This window comes from Squalius cephalus (genome assembly GCF_949319135.1).
Source record: "Squalius cephalus genome assembly, chromosome: 5".
Lineage (NCBI taxonomy): Eukaryota > Metazoa > Chordata > Actinopteri > Cypriniformes > Leuciscidae > Squalius > Squalius cephalus.
Genome location: NC_137126.1, coordinates 31399450 through 31426370, shown reverse-complemented (window position 1 = coordinate 31426370; position 26921 = coordinate 31399450). Strand labels below are relative to the sequence as shown.

At 37.2% G+C, this 26921-nt stretch overlaps 1 protein-coding gene across 1 annotated transcript; it reads right to left on the bottom strand.

The window, feature by feature from the left end:
• Nucleotides 1-1625: 1625 nt before the first annotated feature.
• Nucleotides 1626-24886, bottom strand: ncs1a (neuronal calcium sensor 1a). The gene is made up of 8 exons (XM_079870978.1): nt 24221-24886; nt 12476-12500; nt 8069-8207; nt 7216-7294; nt 6780-6868; nt 5615-5692; nt 5067-5187; nt 1626-2722 (listed from the first exon to the last, which is right to left on the bottom strand). Exons 1-7 carry the CDS (start codon nt 24282-24284, stop codon nt 5089-5091), a joined length of 573 nt encoding a protein of 190 aa, XP_079727104.1. The 5' UTR covers nt 24285-24886; the 3' UTR covers nt 1626-2722; nt 5067-5088.
• Between the last annotated feature and the right edge of the window lie 2035 nt (nt 24887-26921).

Sequence of the window (26921 nt, the reverse complement as noted above, 5' to 3'; positions counted from 1 at the left end):
TACAATAAAACAGTAATATTGTGAAATATTGTGAACTGCTTTCTATTTTAATATATGTACAATATAACTTCATTTTGTGATGCCACTGCTGAATCAGCATCATTACTCTCGTCTTCAGTGTCAAATGATCCTTCAGAAATCATTCTATATGCAGATTTGCTGCTCAAAAATATTTATTATTATTATCAAACAGTGCCGCTTAATATTTTTATAAATATAAAATATATTATATAAAATATATATATCTTTTTTTTTTCTTGAGTAACGTTACTATAAAGTTTAAAAGAACAGTATTTATTTGAAATTAAATGTTTTGTCTTTACCAGGGGCGCGGGAAGTGTGGTGCAGCTGCAGCACCCCTGTTTTCACAGGATTGTAAATGCAACGCAAATTTGTATTGTTAGTTATTATGTTAAATGATGCTTATTAAAACATACGCGCATATTGTGTGTGCGTGCTTAGAAAGAATTCTACGGGGGAAAAAACGAAAAAAAGAAAAAAAAACGTCCACAGCCGCTCTCGTGAGCGCCCACCCTCAGTCATGTGTAAGCTTGGCACTAGGCAATTTTTTGTGTTCATTTCTACTTCCTGTTGCTGTGTAGGCTCTTTTATTGTATATGACACTGTAAACATCCCAATAACCCTTTTATTTTTAAATGTATAGCCTACGTGGGACATATGGTAGCATCGCAATCAAGTGACAAGATTCAGGGAGGAGTTTTAGTAGAATGGCTGTGCATCTGTTGAAGAGATAGTGTCTCTGCTGCATGTAAACACAAAACAGTCCCACCCTGCCATACTGATACCTACCAACTGCTGTTAACAACATGTCCACCGAGGCATGACATGACAGAAGTGAGGTGACCCTACATTCCAAGGGCTGAGGGTATCTGAGCCCAAGCAGCCCGTTAAAATTAATGCGCTGTCAGGTGAGGCTGAGCCCAGATAGCAAGAACGTGTAGATATCTGGTATAATCAGTCAGCAAAGTTCTCATATGAGCAAGAGGAGCTTTGACTGGGAGTAGTGTTAGCACTGAGTAATGATAATGATATTTAGTAATATTAACAGGGATGTATTTAATGGAATCCTGGTCAACCATATACATTTGACCATGTGTTAATAATGGGATCATTGTTTTGTAACATACGGCAGATTGAATATAACAGTACAGAAGTCAGGCCAAATATGAAAAGGCCTAATATATTTTCTCTTTTCTAGTGCCTTTCGTTTTCTGAACCAGCTTCCATTAATCATGAGAATGATATTTTCCACGATTAACTACATCTGGTTGGTTTAAATGATTATTGAACAATGAACAATGCCAAGTGTTCCATTTGTGAAATGCAAGCAGTGAGGTCTGCCAACTTGAACCTTTCCATCTCCATTTTTGGTCCTTTTAGTCTGGAATCTTTTCATACTGCATGTCTATTACAGCAGTTTTGATTGGATGGTGGAGTGAGGGATAAATTAAAGTCTTTTTACAGAACAATAATAGAGACATTGGAGTTGAAAATGAGTTAAAGATAAACAAAGATTGTCATTTTAAAACATGACGTTGTTGTGATTATTATCTAACATGCAATATTTAGGTGAAATAACTTCCTGTAGAGCAAGATATTTTCTTAAAAATATTTATTTAAAGAGACCCCATTAACATTAGATTTCATTAACATTACTCTATAACCATAATATTTCATCTACTGCAGTGTCTGTGTGACATTACAACAAACTCATCGGTGCATTTTGTAAGTGGAGAGCAGACAGACCTTGTAACATTTCCAGATGACCATATTAGAAAGATGAAATGTTAAGCTTTAAAAAATACATGAGGGTTGGTTATTTCATTGTTCATTTCAACATTACCTGAAATCTAAATATAGCAACACTGTACTGACCTCCAAAAACTGTATGTGCATGTGTAGTGCTGCTGAATGCTATATATGCTATTGTACAACATAAATCTCATTCTTTCAAACAAGCTAAGCTGTCTGAAAAGAGCACGTTTGGCTGTGTTGAATGCATCGCATGTATGCCCACACCATCACATATGCAATACTGTAGAAAAGTTGCATTCTACATCACAAGGTGTACAGTGAGACTGCCTGTGGGTCAAGCATGGCAGTAGATACAGGTTCAATATAATACATCATGGCTGTCAGAGTTTCATAAGGACTAATGATCAGATTTTGTTTATTGTTGAAGTTTGCTGATTTACATAGACAGGTCTTATAAATAAATACAAATGAAAGCATGTGATTCAGTGCCAGTGCTGGCTGAAGTTCTGTGGAGCGGTGCAACTTCATCTTCGTTCTTCATGTAGTAGTGAAGGCTAGACTACAATCCAGCTAGGTCCACCCTATCACTTATGACAAACACCACAGCAATATAAGGAATTCATTCATTGGTGTTAAGGATATTTGAGTTATACATTTAATAACATTGATGTGGACACCCTCAAAGTCACTCTCCATATGAGTGTCTCTTTTTCTTAACAAAAAGGGCACTGAACCCATCAGACCTCATAGGTTCTTTTACTGTACATCATTCTTCCCAAATGAGTTCTGGAAGGGTTCACATTGTCTTGAGCGGCTTTTGGTCTGATCCTCTCTCAAGAGCAGCACCCACAATGCACCTTCCGGTTGGCAGGCCAAAGAGCTTGGTGATAGGTCAGCTTTCCTCCACAGTGCCAGCAGAATGATATAAATGTATTGTATTGATTATCTAGATAGGAATGAAAGACAGAAACTTTACATTTACACAGAGTGGGTAAATGATTTATAAATTGCAATAATTACCATTAATTTAATTAGTGCTTTCAAGTTGTTGCAATGGTCAAAGGCCTTGACGTCGTTCCATCAAAATATGAAAAAAGGCAGAGGGTCTATAAGGCTTAATATTCTACAGTACAATTTTTCCCTTTGCTAAGTATATTTGTTTCAGTTTGCTCTAAAGAGTAAGAACTTTAAAGATGAGTGCCAATGTTGTTATTTTCAGCTAAAAATACATCTATTAGAAATCATTTTCAGTATTTTAAATAAAGCTGAAATAAAATAAAATAAGTATAGAATGAAAAAATTAAACTGAAAAAACAAACTAAAATTGGAAAAGTTGTCTTGGCAACTAACTGAAATATGTTGAAATTATTACAACTAAAACTAAGATATAAATGAATTAAAGCGGTGTATAAATATTTAAAAAAAATGAAAAAGCACATGAAAATTGCTTAAACTAAAATTTTTATTAAAACTGAAAATATAAAAATAAAAGCTAATTAAAACATTAATAAATACTATAGTAAAATATACCTGCAAACAGCAATTATCGGGGCCAAGCGCAAAGAAAATGATAAGACATGCCAACATGGCTGGGAGTGTCAGACCAACTTGCAACATTGAGCAATTAAAGACATTTAAAGATGATTTTAGGCAAAATGGCTGAAAAATCATACATACAGTAACTAATAATATGATTGAATGGTTTATCACTATCCCTTTCGCTGTTACGAAATTGATGTGACGTGGTCAGAGTGAGGTGACAATGACACATTCAAAGTTTGGTGTCAATATGTCAATGCATTGCAGAGATAAAGCCTGAGTAGTGGTGCCGAAGACACATGCCGAGTTTCGTAATGGTACACCAATGCATTCGTAAAGTGTAGCATTTAATATCATGATATTATATTGTAATTAAAGGCAATTTCATTGTTTTGTTCTATTACAGTTCCACCGTTTTTGTGTGTCCTCAGAGTGAGCCCATACATGAAATTTTGTGAACATGTGTGTGAAATTTGGTGAACATATCTCATTTCATTTAGGAGTTATAGACATTTATATGTATGAACACATACAAAATTACACACACCTGACTTTCATTGGATTTATTTACCACTTACTATAAAAATTTTGACATTTGGGCATTGGTGTATAGCAAGCGACCTATGTTTCCGAATTTCCTACGGTGGTTTCATCTCGATCGGACTAATAGTTTTGAAGATATTCGCAAAAGTTTTTTAAGCACTAAATCACAACGTTGCGCTAACCATAATGCAAAACCTAGCATGTTTGGTATCGTTGGACTCGGCTAGGATTCAGGAATGTAAGGAGATGACTCCCGTGAAAATAAGTCAATTACATCCAAAGTTATAAGCATAATATTATATTTTTTTACCACTAGGTGGTGCTGGTCCGAAACTTCTCAGACTCTTTCAGAGCATCGTGTCGATGACCCATACCAAGTTTTGTAACGATACATTCATGGGTTCATAAAATATAGCATTTTAGTACAAAATTCGAAATGGCCAATATGGGACAATTTGATATCATTCGATTCGGCATATATCGTGTTATAAACAAAAATATAAATTTTGTAATTTTTCAACATATAAAAAGCACTGCTTGTGATGACATGTACCAAGTTTGGTCTGAATACAATAAAGCGCTGCGGAGACACAGCCTTACGTCTGTTTTTGCAAGCGCTATGTAAAATTTGTTTGCGCGGTATTCGAGAACGGTTTGACAAATCATCTTGAATTCCATAACTTTTTGTCGGCATGGTCTGAAAATTATCTGGTTCAGTTTGAGTGAAAATTGTAGGTTTTTCGGAAAATTCAAAATGGCTGAAAATGTCATAGGATGTAATTGAATCGGCTTGAGCTAGGGAATCAGAGGGGGAAAGAGTTTTGTTTCTAGCCCTTACGGTTAAAAAATTATTAGCATAAACATGAGTGCAACTTTGGGCAGTTGGTGGCGCTAGAGGATTGAGTTGGAGACTCCAAATTTGCTATGGTGACAGTTCAGACTGTCCTCTATTAGTGTGCCAAATTTCATAACTTTCCTGCAAGCGGTTCTGTGGGCTGCCATAGACTTCCGAAGCGGAAGAAGAAGAAGAAACGGAAGAAGAATAATAAGAATGCCAACGATTTCAATAGGTGCCTACGCACTTTCAGTGCTTGGCCCCTAATAAATAATATTAAAATAACACTGTGTTCATTTATTAACTTCATTGTAGTCAGCCGGCTGGTACATTGCTGTTATAAGCATTTGGGAAAATGTGAAATGGGACTCACTGAACGCCACTTTGAGATGGGCCTACACCAGGCCATCATAAAGGGAGAGTGCCTGTACAATAGAGGGGTCCCCCTTGGAGCCCTCCTGAAACTCCTGCAGAGTCAGCATCCCATCTGCATTCTGTTGACAAAAGAAACACAGTTAGTCTTAAGTCACATCATTGTTTTCAACCACAAATACTAGGTATTAAAAGCTTACAGTTGGTGGCAGAACATATGCAGGGAATCAGGTAGAGACATTTTTTAAATAATGTATTCAAATCTCTTTTTTCTCTCAAGAGCTCCGTGTTCTTTCAAAGGTTCTTTTATCGAAGCTTTCCAAGAGCCTCTAGAGCTTCAATTTTGCGTCTTTCATGTGGTGTGCCTTCTGTGTTTCTAGTGCCTGACAAAGGACCGCTCTCCTGACAATCACAGCAAAAATAAGCCATTGTATTGAACCTATAGCTATGAATACAATGACTGAAAATGATCATAGAGTGCAATTCACTGTAAATGCAGTACATTTTCCATGTTTACTTTTTAAATAGACAATAATATACAGCATTAACCTTATCCATCATAGCAAAGATGCGGTCGACTCTTTTCTCTGGTGTGTTTTCCTCCTCGGGTAACTCCACTGTGTTCCCCTGCAAGACATAAACAAGATGTAAACTCCTAGGACACCTGGCCTTTCACAGCAAGATAAGAAACAGCCTCAGTCAGAAGCATGTTACCCATTCATCTCTTTATGTGGAAAATAATGAGAACTCTATAGTATATTTGTTTATATAGATATATAAAAAACCTTTTGAACAAAAAGAACACGGCAATAAATATAAGCTAACTGCATGTATTAGATCGAGTTGAAGGGGGAAAAAAACAATGTAAGCGATTTCAGCAGTTAAAATATGGCGAATTATGTCAATGTCATGTTAGGTTCAATAACATTATTTTATGTATTTGATATAATGAACTATCAATGAACAAGATTTTTTTATTTACTAATGGTAATTTATGAAAATACTACTTAATAAATGTTTTAAAAGTACTGTTAATTATTAGTTCATCTGAAAAACCATATTGTTGTAGCATGTATATTCTGTTATGTTCTGTTTTGCCTGAGTTGCCAGTTATCGTTAGTTTCCCTGGTTGTTAATTAGTTCCCACACCCGTTCTGTTTTACATTGATTACTCTCCCTGTGTATTTAAGCCCTCAGATCTTTCAGTTCATTTTATATATACTATATACTGTATGTATAATATATACATGCATACATACAGTATATAAACATAAAAAAAATGTGAGGACCTCATTTCAGAACACCACTGCACCCCACTGATATATACATTCAGTTGATAGAAAATTGTTTTTACTTTCAAAAAACCAAATCTGCTGAAAATATCTCATCTTCATATGTCCTCATAGAAATTAATGGTAACTGTAATAACTGGGATTCGTTTTACAGCACAGGTGATTGGGCCTCTTTGCCAATTGCATATGATCAGAACAGCATGAAAACATCTTGTGATCAAAAAAGCACACAATGCTATTAAGCTTCCTGGAAGCTAGTATTACAAAGGTAGTCATTGCAGTCTCTTTATCAATCAGATGCTCATAATCGATTTTTAGAGTTTAGGCTTTACAATAAACACCGTGTTGGCCTTCCAAGAAAGCACTTTCATTTACTCAGTTGAAACAGAAAGTTACGGTTCAGTGAGAAGCATATGACTCACCACCATCTGGTAAATGGCATCTACGATGTTCAGCATCTCATCTCGGGTTATGTAGCCATCATTATCAAGATCGTAAAGTTTAAAGGCCCCTGTGATAGCAATAGCAATCAAGCAGATTAAGAAAACTCTCTCTCTCTAGCTGCCACATCTTCAAAAGAGCTGAGAACAACAGTGTAGCTTCTCTAATGTTAGACTTTTCTATTGATTATTTGACATGATCATCTTTTCATTAGACAAGATGATAAATTAAAATGGAGCGGGAGACTTGTTCAGATCTAGTAGTGCATTCAGTGTGGGTAAGAGCCGTCTTAATATAAGACACTGAAATGTTACTCAGTCTTCAGACAGTCTTAATAAACACATCTCTGGTGCAGAAACAAGAAAGCATTGAGGTTCTGACGACATTATGAGATTTATAAAGAAATTCTGGTCTTACATCTGAGTTTTTCATCCAGTGTCCCTCTAGATGTGACAGACAGAGCTTGAATAAACTCTGAGAACTCAATCCGTCCATCCTGTAGATACACAACAGAAAGACAGCATGGTAGCTGATAAGTGAAATGTAAAAAGGAGCCTAAAAGGCTGAAAAAAAGTTTTGATTTTATACAGCTTTGTTACAGACTCACACCTCAGATGAAAGAGACACCAAAGATGACAAACAACTGCAGAGTGACACAGCAAAAAACTGCAGTTAAATACAGAAGCAGCAGGGAAGGCTGTTACGTTACCTGTGTTCAGTACTAGCTTACAAAAGTTTATACATATTGGAAATGTCATTTTGACAGTGATTCTGAAGTGTGTCTAAAGATTGTAGCACACAGTCCCACTGAGAATATAGAAACATCTGAAAATACTCTACAGGGGCATTGTCTGTCTGTCTGTCTGTTTCTCTGTCTGTCACACTTTGTTTAATGTGTGTAATATTCTCTATAAAGCTCCCAAATGCATCATCATTTTGTTCAGACTCGCAAATTGTTCTACCACACACAAAAAAAAATCAATTCTGCAAATCTGTTGAAGCTGCATTCCTGCAACTAAAATGGAAATGCATAAATGTCCCTGTCGCTGAGTAAATGAAAGTGAATGGAGTGTTTACACACTTTATTTTGCTGTTCAGTCAAACACCTCTTCAGGGAGAGATTCTGGTGGCAATATTTTTTGAAGATAACAAATCAAAACAGTGCATATCAAAACATTTATTGTTAAACTGCAACTTTAAAAAGCCCCAGTAGGCTAATATAACAGTGCTTTTCTTTTATCGATGTTTCCTTTTTTCAGCCTTGTGTTACCTTGTTCTCGTCAAAGACGTTGAAGACAAAGGTGGCAAACTTGGTGGGGTCGCCGAAGGGGAAGAATTGCTTGTAGATCTTCTGAAAGCCAGCGGCGTCCAACTGACCACTGGGGCAGTCTTTAATAAAACCCTTATACCTGCCAAACGGACAGGAAAAATGAAACAGGATAGGAAGAGTGGGGAGGAAGGAAAAGAGAAAGAAGAAAAAAAGAGAGACTTTCATTATGCAAGGATGAACCCAAAGACAAAACACAGACATCTCCCCCCTGTGAAGATAAACTGATAGCAGTGTTACAGAGTGCTAGCAGTGTTACAGAACATGTGGTCAGGGCATTTCAAGACAAACTGAACCTCTGTCACTCTATCCTGTAATTTTCAGAAACAACACTTCAGCGCAGTTTATTTTCTGTACGCTAATTGATCCCTGAAAAATCCGAGGACTATCATTAGGGGTAATTTCCGAGCAATTTGGGGCAAAGGGTGAAACTGTTGCCCAGGATATTACAGTGCATGTCAGTCTTCAATTGCAAATTCATTTCCAGGAACATCAGTTTGGATTCCGCATTTTAGGAAATATTTGATACTAATACTTAACAAGTAAAATGCAAACACTTTTTAAAAACACGTATTCACAGAAAATGTTCTTTTCATTGCTTGTCAATTTAAGTCATTGAACAAAATGGCCCTCACAATCATTATAAAAATCTCCAGCATATGTTGCGGTTAAAACACTTCATTAGCTAATTGTTCATTACCTCCTCAGAGGGGCTTTCAAAGACACATTTTTCACATTATGCTAATTTATAGTAGCTTGATGACAGAATCCTGTCACAACATATGTGCAGCACAATTTAATAAGTAACGAGTGCTTTAAATGATCAAAACTAAATAGCTCAAGAAAATCTTTTAAATTGTGTTTCAGATGGGGATATATGCCATCATACCACTGTTATACAGTCACATAAACGTTTCAGGCCTAATTATTACGTTTACTGAACAGCTGTCTGTAGTACTTGATTCTGATTGGTCAACTGCAGCATTGTCTGGTGAAATGTTTTTGTATAATTACCACTAAATTGCATATTTGACCGTTGCTTCTGCAACCAATCTCTTACACAATATGTCTCCCTCCACACTTTCTTTCCTTTCACATGATAACAGTCTAAACTCAAATCACTATTTAATGTACATTGATTTACTTGCTACCCATTAAATAAGTGGGATAATGTGCAGTTAGTCAGTCATTATCATAAAATAAATGTCTTCAGGATGAATGACAGTACATTATAACTAGGGTTTGTAATCGTTTAAATTCCGATTCAAATTTTAAACGATTCGGATTCTTATCGATTCCAATAAGGTCAAAAAAACCAAAAAAACCTGGGTCTCATTCACATTTATTCTTATTGCAAACCATTTAAAGGTTGTTTCAGCGATTTCAGGCCCAAACATAAATGATCACATTCATCTAATCTTTCCTAACGATCCGCTAGCTGCCCGCCCCATAAGCAAGCCGTCAAAAAACCCCGTCTCTCTAGGCAGCCTAGGCTCTGAGATCTGCACACAAAAACAACTGCGCTCACCAACACTCAAAACCAAAACAAATAGTGTTCCAACCAATCACGGACAGGGATGGGTGTTGTGAGGTTTTGCGCTCGTGCACGGCTGCCTATGACGGCGGCACGCGAAAACCTCACAACACCCGCCCCTGTCGGTGATTGGTTGGAACACTATTTGTTTTGGTTTTGAGTGTTGGTGAGCGCAGTTGTTTTTGTGTGCAGAACTCAGAGCCTAGGCTGCCTAGAGAGACGCGTTTTTTTTTTTGACGGCTTGCTTATGGGGCGGGCAGCTAGCGGATCGTTAGGAAAGATTAGATGAATGTGATCATTTATGTTAGGGCCTGAAATCGCTGATACAACCTTTAATTGTAGCTGAAGACCATGAACAAAAATCAGCAGGCTAAAGAACACTTACACAAGGAACTTTTGCCTATATGGTTTAAGTAACTAGCCTAATATAAATTTCAAACATCATTAAAGACAAGTAAATACCCAGTAATTAAAAAAGAATAACAAATAAACAGTGTTTTAAGATTTTCAGGTACAGAAACAATTGTAAAATAACACTGTAATTTATAAATTAAATATACATTACAAGTATATATAGTTACAAAAGTTATTCAGTCAAGAAGAGTTAGTTGATTTTCTCTGTCTTTTGTTGTTTGATTAGCGTTATTATAGAGATGGCAGCAGGAATATTAGGTTGCTGTCACTTTAAGAGCTGCACGGATCCAATGTACTGACTGTTACACATGCGTTTTCTTTGTCAACTGTTTTACGTTCTGTTCACACGAGAATATTTTGACATATTTTGTGTGTATTTGTCCATTCAAGTGCAAAAAGACGCAGAAGAGAACTCAGTATCGCGCACTATACAGTTTGAGAAGGGGCTTTCTGTGCGCACGTTTTGGACAAGTCTTCTTGCGCTTGACTGGTATAAAATCACTTTTTCTGTGTTCGTGGTTTGGATGTGTCGATAAGATAAGAGGAATCGAAATTTTTATTTTATAACAATTATCCAATTCCTGAGTTTAAGTATGTGATTACAGATTTGGCATCCATTTTCAATTCCCAAACCTAATTAACTCACATTTTTCCTGAATATTCCTCCCTAGATTCAAATATCTACTTTAATTTAATTGGAAAGACACAAAATCAACAATGCAACTATAATCCACAAAACTCTCCATGTGACAGTAACTCCTAGTTTTGATTATCAAAAGCACAATTCAGCCACTTTGCCTAAGAAACTGTAAAAAGTTTAACTTTAATCTGCTGTACAGTACATGTATTGCTAAACAAGGGAACAGAAAAATTGTGTGTCTGAAATTGTCTTTGTAAGGTTTCATCTACTGATCCTCTGAGGACTCAATACAGATAGCTCAAAGGCAAGTCTACTTCTGGTATCAACAAACATACTTCTATATCATCAGAGAAACGGAAGTAGAAAGTGATGCGCACCTTGAGCTGTGTGTGTGTGTGTGTGTGTGTGTGCGTGTGTGTGTGTGCATGTGTTTGTGTGCATGTCTAGGCTTGCTGCTTTGCGATCTGATCAGCACTAGACTGAGCTCCAAGGTGCTCCGCTTTCAACACAAGACCATAGTGCCTGTCTTTAACAGAGCTGTCCCCAGTGAAATGCCAGTGTATAAAGTACAGTGCAGTACATCATAGAATCAGACAAGAAGTAAAGGTAGGTTGTCTATTGGCTTGCTTTAACAGACAAACACATAAAAATACAAGGCTTTTTGAACAGTCACAGAAGATTGGCCCACCTTTGTAAATGTCATCAAAACTATTTTCCAATACTCTACGTACCGTTGACTGCCTTTATATGGATTGTTAGTCTCACTTCTTTGTTCCACGATTTTAGTTCTCTTTTCTTGCTCTTTCACTCTCTCTCTTCATCCTTCTCTCTTTTCCTACTGGGCACCCTGCCTAGAGTCAACCGTTTCCCATCTGCCATGAGAGGCATAGAGCAGCCATATGGATGTTGGCATGTGAAGTTAAGAATTTATGGGGAATTTGTGCTCTGAAAAGGCACTGAATATCTACAATGATGTGGGGTATTTGACAACATCCCCTTCCTTGGTGGCAGACATTTTCAAGATGAGCCAGTCAGCGTAGTAAAGAGAGGTACAGATATTGTTTGCTGTCAGAAAGTGCCCCATGGGTCATTGATGTGTGCCGTTTATTTTCCCCAATCTATTAACATTTTGTCAAAATTACACTTGCAATTCATATATGGCAAATTAGGTATGAATAAGGTCAATAAGTCTTATAAAATATAAGATAAGTGACCTTTTAATGACCAGGCATGTGGTGCAAATCCCCCAAAACAATGACATCTTAATAAATAATTAATACATAAAAAATAAATGAATTAATTCATCATTAATACATGGAAAGCAAATTCACATTAAGGTGAAATTAAAATACTTATAAAAATACTTACATTGTATTTACATAAATAAAATAAAAATCCATTTCTTTATCATGGACACTTATTTGTCATTGAACCCCATAACAAGCAAAATAAGCAGTCTGTCCAAAGAAACCACAACACATGAATTCATATTAATCTACTAAAGCAGATGCTCTCTACAGTATTTTCTGCCCATGTCAGAACTATGCACTCAGTATAGATGAGAAAACAATACCGCACTGCACTGTTGGTAGTAATGGAGGAGGATGGAAAAGTTACATTCTTTAAACATTTGGATAATAACATCTTTGTTGAGATTTGAAATGATTGATTGATTTCCTGTTTATCTCTCAGTTGAACTCATGATGAGGACAGGTGCGAGAGAGGAATGTTTACAGAAAGAGGACATAAAGAGCACACTTACCACTGCTGAACTTCCTTCTCCGTGACTGCAAAACAAGACAGAGTACAGAAGACAGTAAGATTTTGTTCAAACTACAGAAACTAGATGAAAGTGTGTGAAAACTTTCCATGCTAGTCTAGACTGGTTTGTGCTGGGTAATGCTGGTTTGGTGCTGGTCTAGGTGATGGACCAATGTAACCACTAAGGGTTGAATGGAGAATTAAATTTGAAATGAGGTAAGTAACAGAATGCTGAATTAGAATTAGAATTTAAGTTGAATTTAAGGAAGTTGGAAAAAAAATTATTTTAGATTAAATAAATGTGTAGAACTGTGATGAGTGTATTTTTTTAACAAGAAAAAGAACGTTTGTCAAGACAAACTTTGAATGGTTTGGCAAATCCTAATTTTGAAAGTTTAAAAAAAAAAAGGTGTGAAGGTTGAGGTGTGAAGCCTTTAATAATTCATAAATAACTCCCAGAGTGAATTATTTAACCAGCATTTATTGGCATGGGCCATGGGGCATGGAATTATACAAGCTTGATTCTGGCAGACGAGATCTGCAACGCTGCTGCTGCTGAGAAAATACAAGAATTTGTTCAGTTTAGTTAAAATAACATAGGACATGCTGCTGAAAGAATATAAAAAAAAAACGTAGCAGATCTCTACAGGTGGTGCTGGAGAAGAGGAGGGTTTAAACAGAAGTGTTCATAATCGCACAGCAGGGCGATCACAGGCTATGGTGCAAAATATATAGTTACGTGGCTCAAAAAGTACATGTGGTTGGCTAATGCCACAGCTTTAAAAGAACCAACCAGCACTTGGTTAGAGTTTCATGACTGAATTATGTATATACTAAATGTTCAAAGGTTTGGGGTATGCATGATTTTTTTAATGTTTTTGAAATAAATATTTTATGCTCACCAAGGCATTTATTTGATCAAAAATACAGTAAAAATAGTAGTATTGAGAAATATTATTACAATTTAAAATAACTTTTCTATCTTAATATATTTTATTCCTGTGATAGCAATGCGGATCATTATCCGCATTGTAAAAAGTTTATCTTATCATTATCAATGTAAAAAAAAAAAAAAATAAAAAAAAAAAAATTTTGTGCAGCTTAACATTTTTATGAAACCGGTCATACTTTTTTTTGGATTCTTTAATAAATAGAAAGTTCAAAGAACAGCATTTGAAATAGAAATCATTTGCAATGTAAATGTCTTAAATGCCACTTTAATGCATCCTTGCTGAATAAAAGTATTCATTTCTTTAAAGACAAACAGACAGATCATGGAATGAGTGAATTATTGGCATTGCATTTCTAGTAGATAACATATTGCTGCGGAGTAGCTGAATGGAGACAGGGAAACGTGGAGACCTGACAGGAGAACTGCTATATCTGTCTCTCACAGCTTAGAGGCAGACTGCCATGCCAACACAACTAACATCAGGCCTGTCACTACACTGTCACTACATTTGACAGCCCCTGAGCCATCGCACAGAGAGCTTTTTCACAAAGATTGATTCGTCATGCATATCCATAAACAGACATACACTTCAAGATCCACTGCTACAGTAAGTAGACCAATAAATGAAATGTAAAATATAGTTATACATTATAATTTATTCGTTTAGCACTTTTATCAGGTGAATTTAGAGGCCGTTTAAACATTGTTGCATTCCATTTGAACTTTTTTGTACACACGTGTTAGACCAGACGGGTGTGTTTGGCATTTGCATCTCGCTGTATCTAAAGCAACTTGCGTAATAAGCACATAGTTCTTATGTTTAAAACTTTGAACAACGTGCCTCGAGATGCTCCAGTAAGATGATACACTAGAGGATGATGCAACACTTTTGCATTTACTGACCTAATATAATATCAATATGTCATTGGCTCATGGTCATTGCAGTTTGTGTTAGTTTACTGTTTACATCTTAATACTCTTGAGTGCTGTGTGCAACTGTCTACACACACACACACACACACACCTCATTGTCTGGGGCAGGAGTGTAGTCATTACCAAGATTAGTGATGTGCATCAATGTGGACTGAAAGGTTGAGATGGGGAAAAAAGAAATGGGGAATTAAATAAATTGTATGAAGATATTTAAGATTGGATCAGCATTTCTTTGATTATGGATGAGGAGAAAGAGAATTGTTGAAAAAAGTCTATGACACAACCAGGCCTTGAGGAGTGAGAGCACTAGCTTAAATATTATAATAAATGTATAAAGGATTGAAATATTTACATTACTAAAGGATAAATGTAAGCAGTGGATATGACAAAAAGATGTCTGAACAGGGAGAGCAGAGGGCAGAGAGCAGAGGGCAGAGGGCAGAGGGCACTTGGTAACACAGGTGTGTCTCATCACCGCTCATGACCCAACATGACTCCATCCAATGCATCTGCTACAACAAAGAACAACAACAGAGAGAGAGAGAAAACAGAAGAAAAAACATCCTTCTCCATCAAAAATGTAAATAATAAGATACTCTGCAACCTCACAAACCATAATAACCCAGTCCATAACAAACGACAAAACATCTCATCTAATCTGCCTGTCACGCTGAAGGGCAATTCTACTCATTCTACAATGCCTCTCCCCCTCACTGTCAGCTATCATGGGCCATGGCAGCAAATTAAGACCAGTAAAGAGCAAGACAAGAGTAAAAGACAGAGACAGGCAAAGAATAATGAACAATCCGGTGCCTTGGGAGCCAATGCACTGTCAGAGCCATTTATACACTCACCTAAAGGATTATTAGGAACACCTGTTCAATTTCTCATTAATGCAATTATCTAATCAACCAATCACATGGCAGTTGCTTCAATGCATTTAGGGGTGTGGTCCTGGTCAAGACAATCTCCTGAACTCCAAACTGAATGTCAGAATGGGAAAAAAAGGTGATTTAAGCAATTTTGAGCGTGGCATGGTTGTTGGTGCCAGACGGGCCGGTCTGAGTATTTCACAATCTGCTCAGTTACTGTGATTTTCACGCACAACCATTTCTAGGGTTTACAAAGAATGGTGTAAAAAGGGAAAAACATCCAGTATGCGGCAGTCCTGTGGGCGAAAATGCCTTGTTGATGCTAGAGGTCAGAGGAGAATGGGCCGACTGATTCAAGCTGATAGAAGAGCAACTTTGACTGAAATAACCACTCGTTACAACCGAGGTATGCAGCAAAGCATTTGTGAAGCCACAACACGCACAACCTTGAGGCGGATGGGCTACAACAGCAGAAGACCCCACCGGGTACCACTCATCTCCACTACAAATAGTAAAAAGAGGCTACAATTTGCACGAGCTCACCAAAATTGGACAGTTGAAGACTGGAAAAATGTTGCCTGGTCTGATGAGTCTCGATTTCTGTTGAGATATTCAGATGGTAGAGTCAGAATTTGGCGTAAACAGAATGAGAACATGGATCCATCATGCCTTGTTACCACTGTGCAGGCTGGTGGTGGTGGTGTAATGGTGTGGGGGATGTTTTCTTGGCACACTTTAGGCCCCTTAGTGCCAATTGGGCATTGTTTAAATGCCACAGCCTACCTGAGCATTGTTTCTGACCATGTCCATCCCTTTATGACCACCATGTACCCATCCTCTGATGGCTAATTCCAGCAGGATAATGCACCATGTCACAAAGCTCGAATCATTTCAAATTGGTTTCTTGAACATGACAATGAGTTCACTGTACTAAAATGGCCCCCACAGTCACCAGATCTCAACCCAATAGAGCATCTTTGGGATGTGGTGGAACGGGAGCTTTGTGCCCTGGATGTGCATCCCACAAATCTCCATCAACTGCAAGATGCTATCCTATCAATATGGGCCAACATTTCTAAAGAATGCTTTCAGCACCTTGTTGAATCAATGCCACGTAGAATTAAGGCAGTTCTGAAGGCGAAAGGGGGTCAAACACAGTATTAGTATGGTGTTCCTAATAATCCTTTAGGTGAGTGTAGGTCTCATATGTCAACTCAAATGATTGCAAGACACACCAGCATAAGGTACTGACTCGGAGGTGTTTATTTGTTCATATATACCTTGAGAGGAGCCATAAACTAAATCAATTTTCAAAACACGAGTCCCAATTCTGAACATAAACTGTATAATTCTGCTAACATGGACTATTATAGATGGTAAAGCAGCATGCATCTTTTTGTTTTTGCTTACTGATATTTCCTTTTCATTTATACCGTTTAAAATTTTGGGGTCAAAGAAAGGAATTATTTTATTCAGCAAGGAAGCATTTTATTTGTTCAAAAGTGACAGTAGAGACTTTTATAACTATTTAAAATAAATGTTTTTTTTTTCTTTAGTAATGGCTGCTAAAAATTAAGCTTTGCCAACACATCAACACTTTTTAAAATAACATTTTAAAAAGGTAACACTTTATTTTAAGGTGGCACAGTTACACGTTACTACATGTACTTAAAATAGTAATAACAGTAAATTATGCATAGTTACAAGTAACTAACCCTAACCAAACCCTAACTCTGTAACATGTACATGTAGTTAATTAGTATTACTCAGTACTTACATGAGTAAGTACAATGCGCAAAGTGTAACCTTTAAAACATTGAAATGGAAAACAGTTATTTTAAATTGTAATACTATTTCACAATATTACTGTTTTTACTGTATTTCTATCAAATAAATGCAGCCTTGGTGAGCATAAGAGACTTCTTTCAAAAACAATAGAAAATCTACTGTAACTCTACAGCCAGAATACCACTGGATTCAATCAGTTCATTTATTTTCATAATTTGTTGCTCCCATCTGCTCTTAGTAAATGGTTCTTTTGTTGTAAAATCATTTTTGTTATACATATTTTGTTATATTATTTTGTTATAAGAATCAAGAGATTGTGAGTATGTTTACCAATTTCCACAGCCTTCGCCCAATGCATCTAGTTTAGTTTAGGTCTCCTTTTGGTGGTAGTCAGGATCTCCAACCCATTAAATTTGGAGTGGCAAACAAGTGGCAAGTGTTACATCTGCAACATCCTCCTTATTAGTTGAGGCTCAAGGCTGAGAAATCTTCACTAATTTCCTCTTTAAATTCCTACCTTCTCACTTCTGACATATAGCCCCAGATACACCATAAAGCAAATTAATTAATGACTTTTTAAAATTAGCAGAAACACAAAACAACAACAATTCAGTCCTATGATCGTACAGCTTCTGGTCATGGGCATTTTTTCCACTCTCCTATGCCATGGAAGTTCTTAGAAGATGATTGCTCCACCTGCAGTCACTTGTAAAAAATAAACAGAAAATGCCCAACCTTTGCTACAGCTTTCAAACTACAAGCCCACCAAAGAGACCCAATCAGTACCAGGTCAAAGTAAAACAGGCCAACAAAATCCCAAGCTGCAAAAGATCATGAACACAATACCTTCAAAACAGACTGCCATAAAACAACAGCAGCATTCCTCTCCTCGCTGCAGCACCAACAAGAATTATGACACCGGTTCCTAACAAAAGAGTGCACAAGGAATAAGGGGTTAAGGCTGCCTGTGTGGGCCACATTCTGTGAAGCAGACTCTAGGTAAATCTCCCTCCACATAACGCCTGCTGTATTGCCTCTCCTGGGCCACCCACTGTTATAGTTGATTAAGCCTATTTGTGGACATAAACTCAATGTGAAGGCAGGGAAGGAGACTGACCGGCATCACCACTGCTGGGTTATCCTGTCTGTCTCTTTCTGGATCTTCAGATGCCTTCTCTTGACGCACAAATATACACATGTACACAATGTACAGAGGACACAGCATGGGGCAATGAAGGAATAATCTGACATATACGTGCCTCTAAAAGGCAAGGTTCACACCAACACAAATGTTTGGCATGAAAATTTGGTCACATTTTTGCACTTGAGTGCACTTTTTGCACTTGTCTGTTCAGGTCATTGTGTAAAAAAAAACAGAAGATTGGCTGAATGCAAATTTACTCCCTGACAGTAGGTGGAGCTTATCCACCTTATTTTTTAGGTAGGCATGGGAGCAGCCATTTGTAATTTTAATGTGTCTGGATTCCAGTGTCATTCGCTTCCAGTTATTTTTAGCTGTACAAAACAGCTTGTTATGCTGCTTGATATTGCAAACTTTAATGTATTGTCTTAATTATACTGCACTTTCTTTGATAATATTCTTCGGCTAATAAATCGGAAGTCTCACACATTCACAGAAAACACCTTACTTCCACATTGAAAAATAGATAGAAAAGCAGAAATACCCTGGTTACTCCTCCAATACACCAATTGCTGTGCAACTTTCATTTTTGACACCCGATTTTCAAGGAAGTCAAAAAGTATTTACATGTTTTCAAACAGCAGTTCAGATTATTGTATTCTCTATGGTGTTTATTAAACAACACCAAATAAAAGAGTACAGAGACTACTGGATATTTGTCTGGATATTTCCTCTTCTATCACTGTCACTTAGTACAATAGTCCGTCCATGAGTGCCACCAAGTCATATTTTTATGTAACAGCAGCAGCTCTGGCATGTGATAAAAGCAGAAATCTTTATTGGTTGGTCAGTTTTCTTCACAGAACGATGGAAAAGCGACTAGGACCCTTTTTGTGGAAAAAACCTGTCATACCGACAGCTTGCGAACAGGATTACCTTTCCAAGTAAAATGTTTATTGCACTGAATTTTCACACTAAATATTTGTCTTATTGTGAAAAGTACTCTGAATCAGTGGCTCATAGAAGTCAATTTATGTAGTCCAATGGAAACAATGCTTGATCATTTGCAGAGCAGGTGGAAATAATCTGGAGTCTAGCAAGGAGGGTAAATCTATCATCCCATTTCTTATCCTTATCATCCTATTTACTTATCGCTCCGGAAGATGTACTAGCACTCTTTAAAATGGAACAATGGATTCAGCTCATTGTCATGGTGACTGTAGAAAATGAACTAGAACAGAATAGAAAAAAAGAATGTGTGTGAATTAATGACACACACAAACAATCAGAGTAAAACATTATGATATTACACAGAGCTTGCGGATGTGTTAAGCGAAACAGGCAGCTGTCGGTCCGCTAATAGATAAGTGAATCAATCAAGAGAACCCAAAGGTTACATTTCTGGATGAGAGAAGCTGAACATAGCTGATGTGAAACCAGTGGTAAAGACACAAAGATTGAGAGGTGAGTGGAATAGACAGTGTAGACACTATAGGCAAAGAGAACAAGAAGAGACAAGCTGCAACCAGGCTGAAAGAGAAAAGACGAGAGAGGACTGCAGTGGAGAAAAACTGAAAAACAATGTGAGAAGAGAAGGAGAGAGAGAAGAGAGAGAAGACTAATGGTTGATTATAGCTTGCTTGTTTGTTTTTGTGCATGCACATAAAGCTGTTACTGCAAAGCAAATATTTAAATGCTTCATGTACTCTTAATACTCAGATAACTGGTATTCTGTCATGACAACTCTTGGAGAGATTGGCATGATAATAGGCATGGATATGGCAATGTTAATGTATTTAGTCTTGGCGGAAAAGATCTGCTACGCTGCTGCTGCAGAGCAAGTACCAAGACCTGCTACTGCCGATACATTCACAGACATTGCTGTGAGCATTTAAGACATGCTGCTGCTGCAAACGTAACATATATGAAATAACCCTCCAGCAAAGCATGAGATAAGACATGAGAAAAATGCACAGTTGCACAGGTTAATGGAAAAAATAGACAATACAACCATATGAGTGAGAAAACCAGCTGCTGCTTAGGCAGATATGCATATGTTCATATGAACATAGACAAAGTCACAATGTAGCAGGACATGACAGCTCTTTTCTTTTGTGTTGTGACAAATGCAAGTGAACAGATTATCTAAAAAGAAAAAAGAAGGGCAGGGACTTGGTTCTATCCATCAGTTTTTGATTAGATGGAGGCAGATCTAAATGCAAGCTTGCAGTCGATTTTGAGAAAGGGCGAGATAAAGTAAATGACTGGAGAAGTCCAACATACATCAGAGAACAGAGAATTCTGCCGATTCACCGTAAAAATCGAGTCATGACAAAAAAAAAAAAAAAACATATGTATGGATGAATCCTTAAAGGGTAACTAAACCCTAAACCAACTTTTTTTAGTTAATGATCTGTAAGAATGGGGCTTTATTAGTGCTGTTCATTGATTTGAGTAACTTTTTTGACATTTGGGTATAAAGTGTTTTAATTCTACAATATATGGTGTAAAAACGTCTGAGTGCTGCCCTCTTTAGGTTGAACGGTGGCTACTGCAGTTGAATTTTCCTATTGGATGTTTGTGGTACTGTGTGACGTAAGCGGTACAACGCTACGTAAGCAGGTTCCAGTTCACCACGCCCTCCCTTGGTACGAGCTCACCACGCCCTCCCTTGGTACGAGCTAGAGCTAACACACTAGCATAGTATTGCATCAGTTAGGATAGCTTCAAGTTAGCGTAGATTTATCTGTATTTACTACAGTGATCGGGAGGGTACGTAGGTGTAGGTTTGCTGGTTGCAACAGCACTGCTGGACTGCATAGCTTTCCAGGTGGAAATGGGCTTCTCCACACAGCTCGCGCTGAAAAGCGACGCAGTGCCAAACGCTGCTCCTCCTGCATGGACTCCACCACCGCAGCGGCGTCTTGATGTGAGTGATCATAATCACAATTTATGGTTAGGCTAAAGTTAATCCACTGGGGTCGACAAACGCGGCGGCGCATTTTGCTGGATTTTTTCACATAGCTGCAAAATATGAATATGCCTACAGAGAGCGCGCGCTATTGACATCAACTCGATAAAACTCATCAGATGCATGTACTTTACGTCGTCTTTCGACCCTGTGAGTCTCTCCATTTTAGAGTCTGACAGCAGCTGTCAATGAATCCGTCACTGCGGGTCTCAGGTGCACGCCCCCCCCGCTCAGCCCGCCCCCTCGGTTTGTCCCGTCTATCTCCTCTGGGGTCTGCCCACTTTTCTAGCATTTTTCAAATATTGCCAGTGGGTGGAGTCAGGCTCTGACCAGGGGTTTAGTTACCCTTTAACAATAACATCAATAACATGCATTTAGATTCAATTCCATTTCAATTCCGTTTAAACTCTTTTACTTTAAAAACATTTTATTGCATATTCCTGGGATTACTCATTGGAAGCACTTTTTTTTCTTTCTTTTTTTTACAGAACCTAATTGTTTTCTCCTTGTTATCTTTAAAAAAAAATTTAAAAAAAATTACAACTTTTCTTTTCTGCTTGACATGACTTAGGCAATGCCGGCTACTGGATAATATTCACATAATATTGGCATTTAACAGCCATCTAATCAATTCCAAAATCAAGTCCCACCCTATATCCTGTTGTATTAATAAATGCGTCATCTTAGATTAAGGAAGGAAAATAAGATGTAGACATCAATTCACATTGAACTGACTTTGATTATAGGTCATCCTGTTCAGCGGCTCATTATAAAAGTCTGGCAGAGGCACAGAGGGGGAGCTGCCCATGAACACTGGAAAACTGGAAAAAGACCACAAAGAGAAGTGTAACTCCTAACTGATGTGATATTAGGGTGACATTCATAAAATCAAAGTCTTTAAAACATTCATGCTGATTTTTCAAAATTTCGCAACCACACTAGCCCACAGAACAGAAAAAAAGAGGGTTGGAATGGATCTCAGCCAGACCAGGGTGCTTTCAATCATTCACTCTTAGTAATAAACCTTACCAATTTCAAAGAAATTATGCTGAAAAAAACAACAACATTAAACACTTGTTGTCTGAACAGTGACTGCCATGAGTCTTTGATGCTTGGCTTCTATTCCAGACATGGTCTCATTGAAAGCCTGTTAGATTTGTGCACTGCTCCCACACTGATCTAACCCTGCAGCGAAGGTGCAGGAAATGATTTCTTGACAGCCCTACTTTACCCCCCGTTGTGCACAAAACCAACCTCTGAAGATGCTCATTAAACATGGTTCACTACCGCTGGGAATGTACTTAAATTCCATAAAAGTTAACCAAGATAGGCTACCTGTACCAAGTGGATCTTTGACAATTTCCTAGGAAACTAAAAATGTTAAACGGTAGGCCTAGAGAGTCATTCATTTCTTTAGCACCACTGTTTCATACTAACTGCTAATAATGACATAACTGGTATTGCTGTATTAAGAGGGAAAATAGGTTTGTTACAATTAATAACATGCATAATTTATCAACTTAGGGTAAACTTAGATACTTCCCTCCAAAGTGAAAATTTTGTCATAATTTACTCACCCTAAATCTGTATGATTTTCTTTCTTCTGCTGAACACAAAAGAAGATATTTTGTTTGTAGCCAAATTAACTGACTTTATTGACCAAATTTCTATTGACCAAAAAACAAAAATCTCAAAATATATTTTATGTTCCACAGAAGATAATATGGAATGACATGTGAGTAAATGATGATAACATTTTCATTTTTGAGTGAACTATCCCTTTAAGCCAAGTAAATTAAGAACAAATATGGATATGGGGATACTATAGGCTAGGGAATCTATTTGAATAAATTATAGTATACATAATAAAATATATAATCGATCTACTACACTTTCCAGTAACAATGCAAAGCATGCAGCTATGAAATTTGTATCGAGCCAGGAGGTCAGTCAAATGTCAAATGGTCAAATCTCTTTGCGCTATGGGAATTCACCAGACTTGAACTTTTTGTGGTCACAGATAAAAATCCATCAAGCTTCATTGACTTCCATTCATAAACATTTAAGTTCAAGGCTGAATGGCTGAACTTAAAGATTAAAACCATCAAAGCTAAAGGTTTGCAAGAAAGTGGAATAGATGGTATATTTTGACATCTGAAATGTATTATTTTTGTGGCAAACAAAAAACACGTGACCTAGTGCGCGACAAAATATCCTGTTCACTCAGTAGTGTGACGAGACTAAACAAAACCTCTTCACATGTGCTTGTGTTTCCGCTCTTCTCTGTTTGTATGTGTATGAATGCAAATTAATTGAACACAAGGTCTAGTGTAACTGTGACTTTACACTAAAACAAAACAAAAGCAGTTTTTGGTAATCCAGTCATGTAGATTTATTATGTCATAAATGTCATTGCTAAAATTTTCTTCAACTATTTCACACTATGATTAATATTAGTGAGGTCTAAAAGCCTCATCTCATTTCAGTAATCTAAATCAAGTCAAAGCCAGCTGATGTGATAATGACAATGCTAATATGTTTTCTCCACCTCAGGAAAGGATTGTTGCAATGCAATTATTAGTTAGCCCAACACCTTATTGACTCGACGTGAGAGTTGCTGCCAGCTGTTCATGTAGGCACCTTATCTTCTCACAACAGAGATGCAAGCCAGTCAAAACATGCTTAATGATTATATGATTAGTGACAGAGGAAAATCAATGACCCTAGTGATGAAATGATGATCCCGTTCGATTTGTAGAGACATGAACATAATAGCTCATAAGCAGGCAGGTAGGACAGTATGCACACAAAACACACACACACACACAATCAATAGTGCAGTATCAGAATACAGCTTAGTTATATTAAGCTTATATTAACTTCAGCCCAAATGCAACTTCATCAGATCCACCAATACCTAGGCTATATTTTTTAAACAGATGGTTTCAAAGTAAATACAAAAACAGGGTAGTTTCCACTTCAAATTAGAGATGGGAAAAAAGGCAGAGTAAAAAGTAGAAATAACATGCAATTAACCAGCACAAAATGGCACTAGACCATGAAAGAAAGGACTAAATAGCAGTACTCACAGTAGGTCTTTCTGCACAGCTCTTCCACTACCTCAGGCTTTAGTTTACTGTTGGATTTGCCCATCTCTCCAGCTGGTCACAACGGTTTATCCCCACTCCCTAATTCACTCCCCCCAATCCCACCTTCCACTTACATTTAAAGAGAGAAAGAAAGAAGAAGGAGAGAGAGAGAGAGAGAGAGAGAGAGAGAAAGAGAGAGAGAGAGAGAGAGAGAGAGAGAGAGAGAGAGAGAGAGAGAGAGAGAGAGAGAGAGAGAGAGAGAGAGGGGGGGAGCAAAAGGAGAGCAAAGTCCTTTTGAATCGTGCCTTTCCTCCAGACCGCAGCAGTGTAGAAAAGAAGAGGAGGAAGGACAAGTAATTGAGAGGAGCAAATTACACAGAAGCTGTGTGACTACAGCATGCAATGCCTAGAGTTGTCTCTCCTCACTCGGAGAGAATGAAAGAGAGACAGAAACAGAGAGGGCTTTAATCTGTCAACCGGCGTCCCTCCCTTTCCTCCAGTCCTCCTGCCAGTGTCTGCGGTTTCCTCGAGCCCTGGAGAGGCACTCTTCAGTTGGGTGATCGCTGCTGTCTGGCTCGGTCCACCTGGAAGAGGAATCGATTCACTAACTGAGTCAGACATGCAGACGCATTTGTTGTCTCTCTCTCTCTCTCTCTCTCTGTGTGTGTGTGTGTGTGTGTGTGTGTGTGTGTGGGAGGGAGGGTGCGGGCGTGTGTTGTCACCACGCTGTGTGTTGATGCTGTTGTCCTTGACAACAGAAGCCACTCCCCTAGTGCTCTCGGTCCCACTGAATGAAAAAATCCTTGTTCCCCTAAACATATCCCTGTGACAAAGACTTTTTTTTTCATATTTTTTTTTTTTCATATTTAGTTTCTTTAAAAGGCCCTTACTAAAATCTAAAACTTTAGATTTGATCATTGTATTTGATATTGTTATTTAATATAAAAAGGCAGACACATATTTTAGCAAATATATACTCAACAAATATTATTATTTTATTTGTATCATACATTTACCCAAAATTGTAAGAATCATCTTAAATTGGTTACATTTAAAACAATTACATTTTATCAATTAAAAAGTATGAGCATGGTTTAAATATGGCTAGCTGTGGAACAAGCTAAGTTCAGTTATAGTTGAAATGTATGAGATTTACATATTTAATTGTGATGATAAATATATAAAACTGGTCACTGTGTATGTATGTAATATTACATAAATCTCTTTTTACATACTTCATTTATGTTTAACTGGCAAATATGAGAAATATATAATAATTTGCTTTTGTTAAAATGGTGTAATCCAAATGGATGGAAATTTTAACTCAAAATTTAATATATACAGTACATCTAAACATTAGGTTAAACATCTAAACATTATATATACATTATAATTATATTTATAATTTTCCAATTATGTATATATAACAAAGGCAAAGGCTAAAACATCTAAGGATTGAATATAAATGTACATTCATAAGAATAATCCCAAAATAGGATTACAGTTGAGATTATAGTGCATCTGTTCAGAGTAAAGTCTCATACTCTGTCATATTGTGACGAAGCCACGGCTATAATCTGCTGGCCCAGGTTAAGTCCAGGCCAATTCACTCCTCATGGAAGGTTTAGTTTGTGCAGTGCTGTAAAGCGTCAGAAAGAGAGAAAGGTGAGTGTTTGATTTTTGCCTCTGAATGAAGGCGGACGCTGAGTCAGCTTCATGCTGCTCCATAAACACCCAGCGGCCATTGCCAACAGCATCACCTGCTAGAACACTTCCTGAACTATAGTAGACAATTGTGCCATCATGTCTAGTTGAATAACTATCTTGTAGATTTTAAAAGTATGTTGTAGACAATTCAATTTGTATTTGTCCTGTAGCTAAAAACTTTTTTTTTCTTAGCAATGGTGACTGGTTATTGTTACCTTGTCATTTAGAATAGAACTAACAAAAATAAAAATAAAATAAAAAAAATTGAGGGAACTGATACAACATATTTGTTGTGCACCATGGTAGTTTCATATACCTTAGATTACAATGTAAATACCATGAGATATGGATATGGTAATCATTCAGTTCCATAGTACATATCAAAGAACCACATTATTACCATTAGATACCATGGTGCCAGCACCAGTACCTTTTATAAAAGCATCTACATGTTCTCTACTTTAACTCAGGGCTCCATACTATGAAATACACTAAGAAGAACAGACTCTGGTCTCTGTGACATATTGTGATTAATTTAGTTGCATCAGAGCATGAATATAGCAAAGTTCTAAATCAGGACCAAAAAAAAATACAGATACAAAATATTTTGGAAGGTGGGAGAGGCATATAAATAGCATCTAAGCAAAGAGGAGGAAGGAATCGATTTGCAGATTGGGGTATTGCACAGCAGGAGAACAGACTGGAAAGTAGCCAGGTGTTTGAAAGGCACTTTTGAGCAGCATATTTTGTAAACGTCAGGTAGAAGAAAAAAAATAGTTTTTTAACTAAAAAAATGACATGTTGTGCCAAGCATTTGGCTTGGCAAGCACTACTTGAAAAATGATGCAGTAATAGGCCTATGCTATATTTGGTAACATTTATACAATCTACCGGTACCTCAGAAGAGACTTTTATGTTAGATGCTTTACTTTTAACAAGAGGTTACGGGAGCCTTTTTCTAGTGAAGTTTCTCTGGCCCAGAATACAAATGGCT

Bases quoted from the DNA above. Each gene is read 5' to 3' on its own strand.
- ncs1a (XM_079870978.1), bottom strand. From the start codon at position 24,284: ATGGGCAAATCCAACAGTAAACTAAAGCCTGAGGTAGTGGAAGAGCTG. The intron at 12,501-24,220 runs GTGAGTACTGCT...CTTGTTTTGCAG, and splicing joins GCTGTGCAGAAAGACCTACT to TCACGGAGAAGGAAGTTCAG. The intron at 5,188-5,614 runs GTTAATGCTGTA...TTTTGTCAACAG, and splicing joins TCTTTGCTATGATGGATAAG to AATGCAGATGGGATGCTGAC.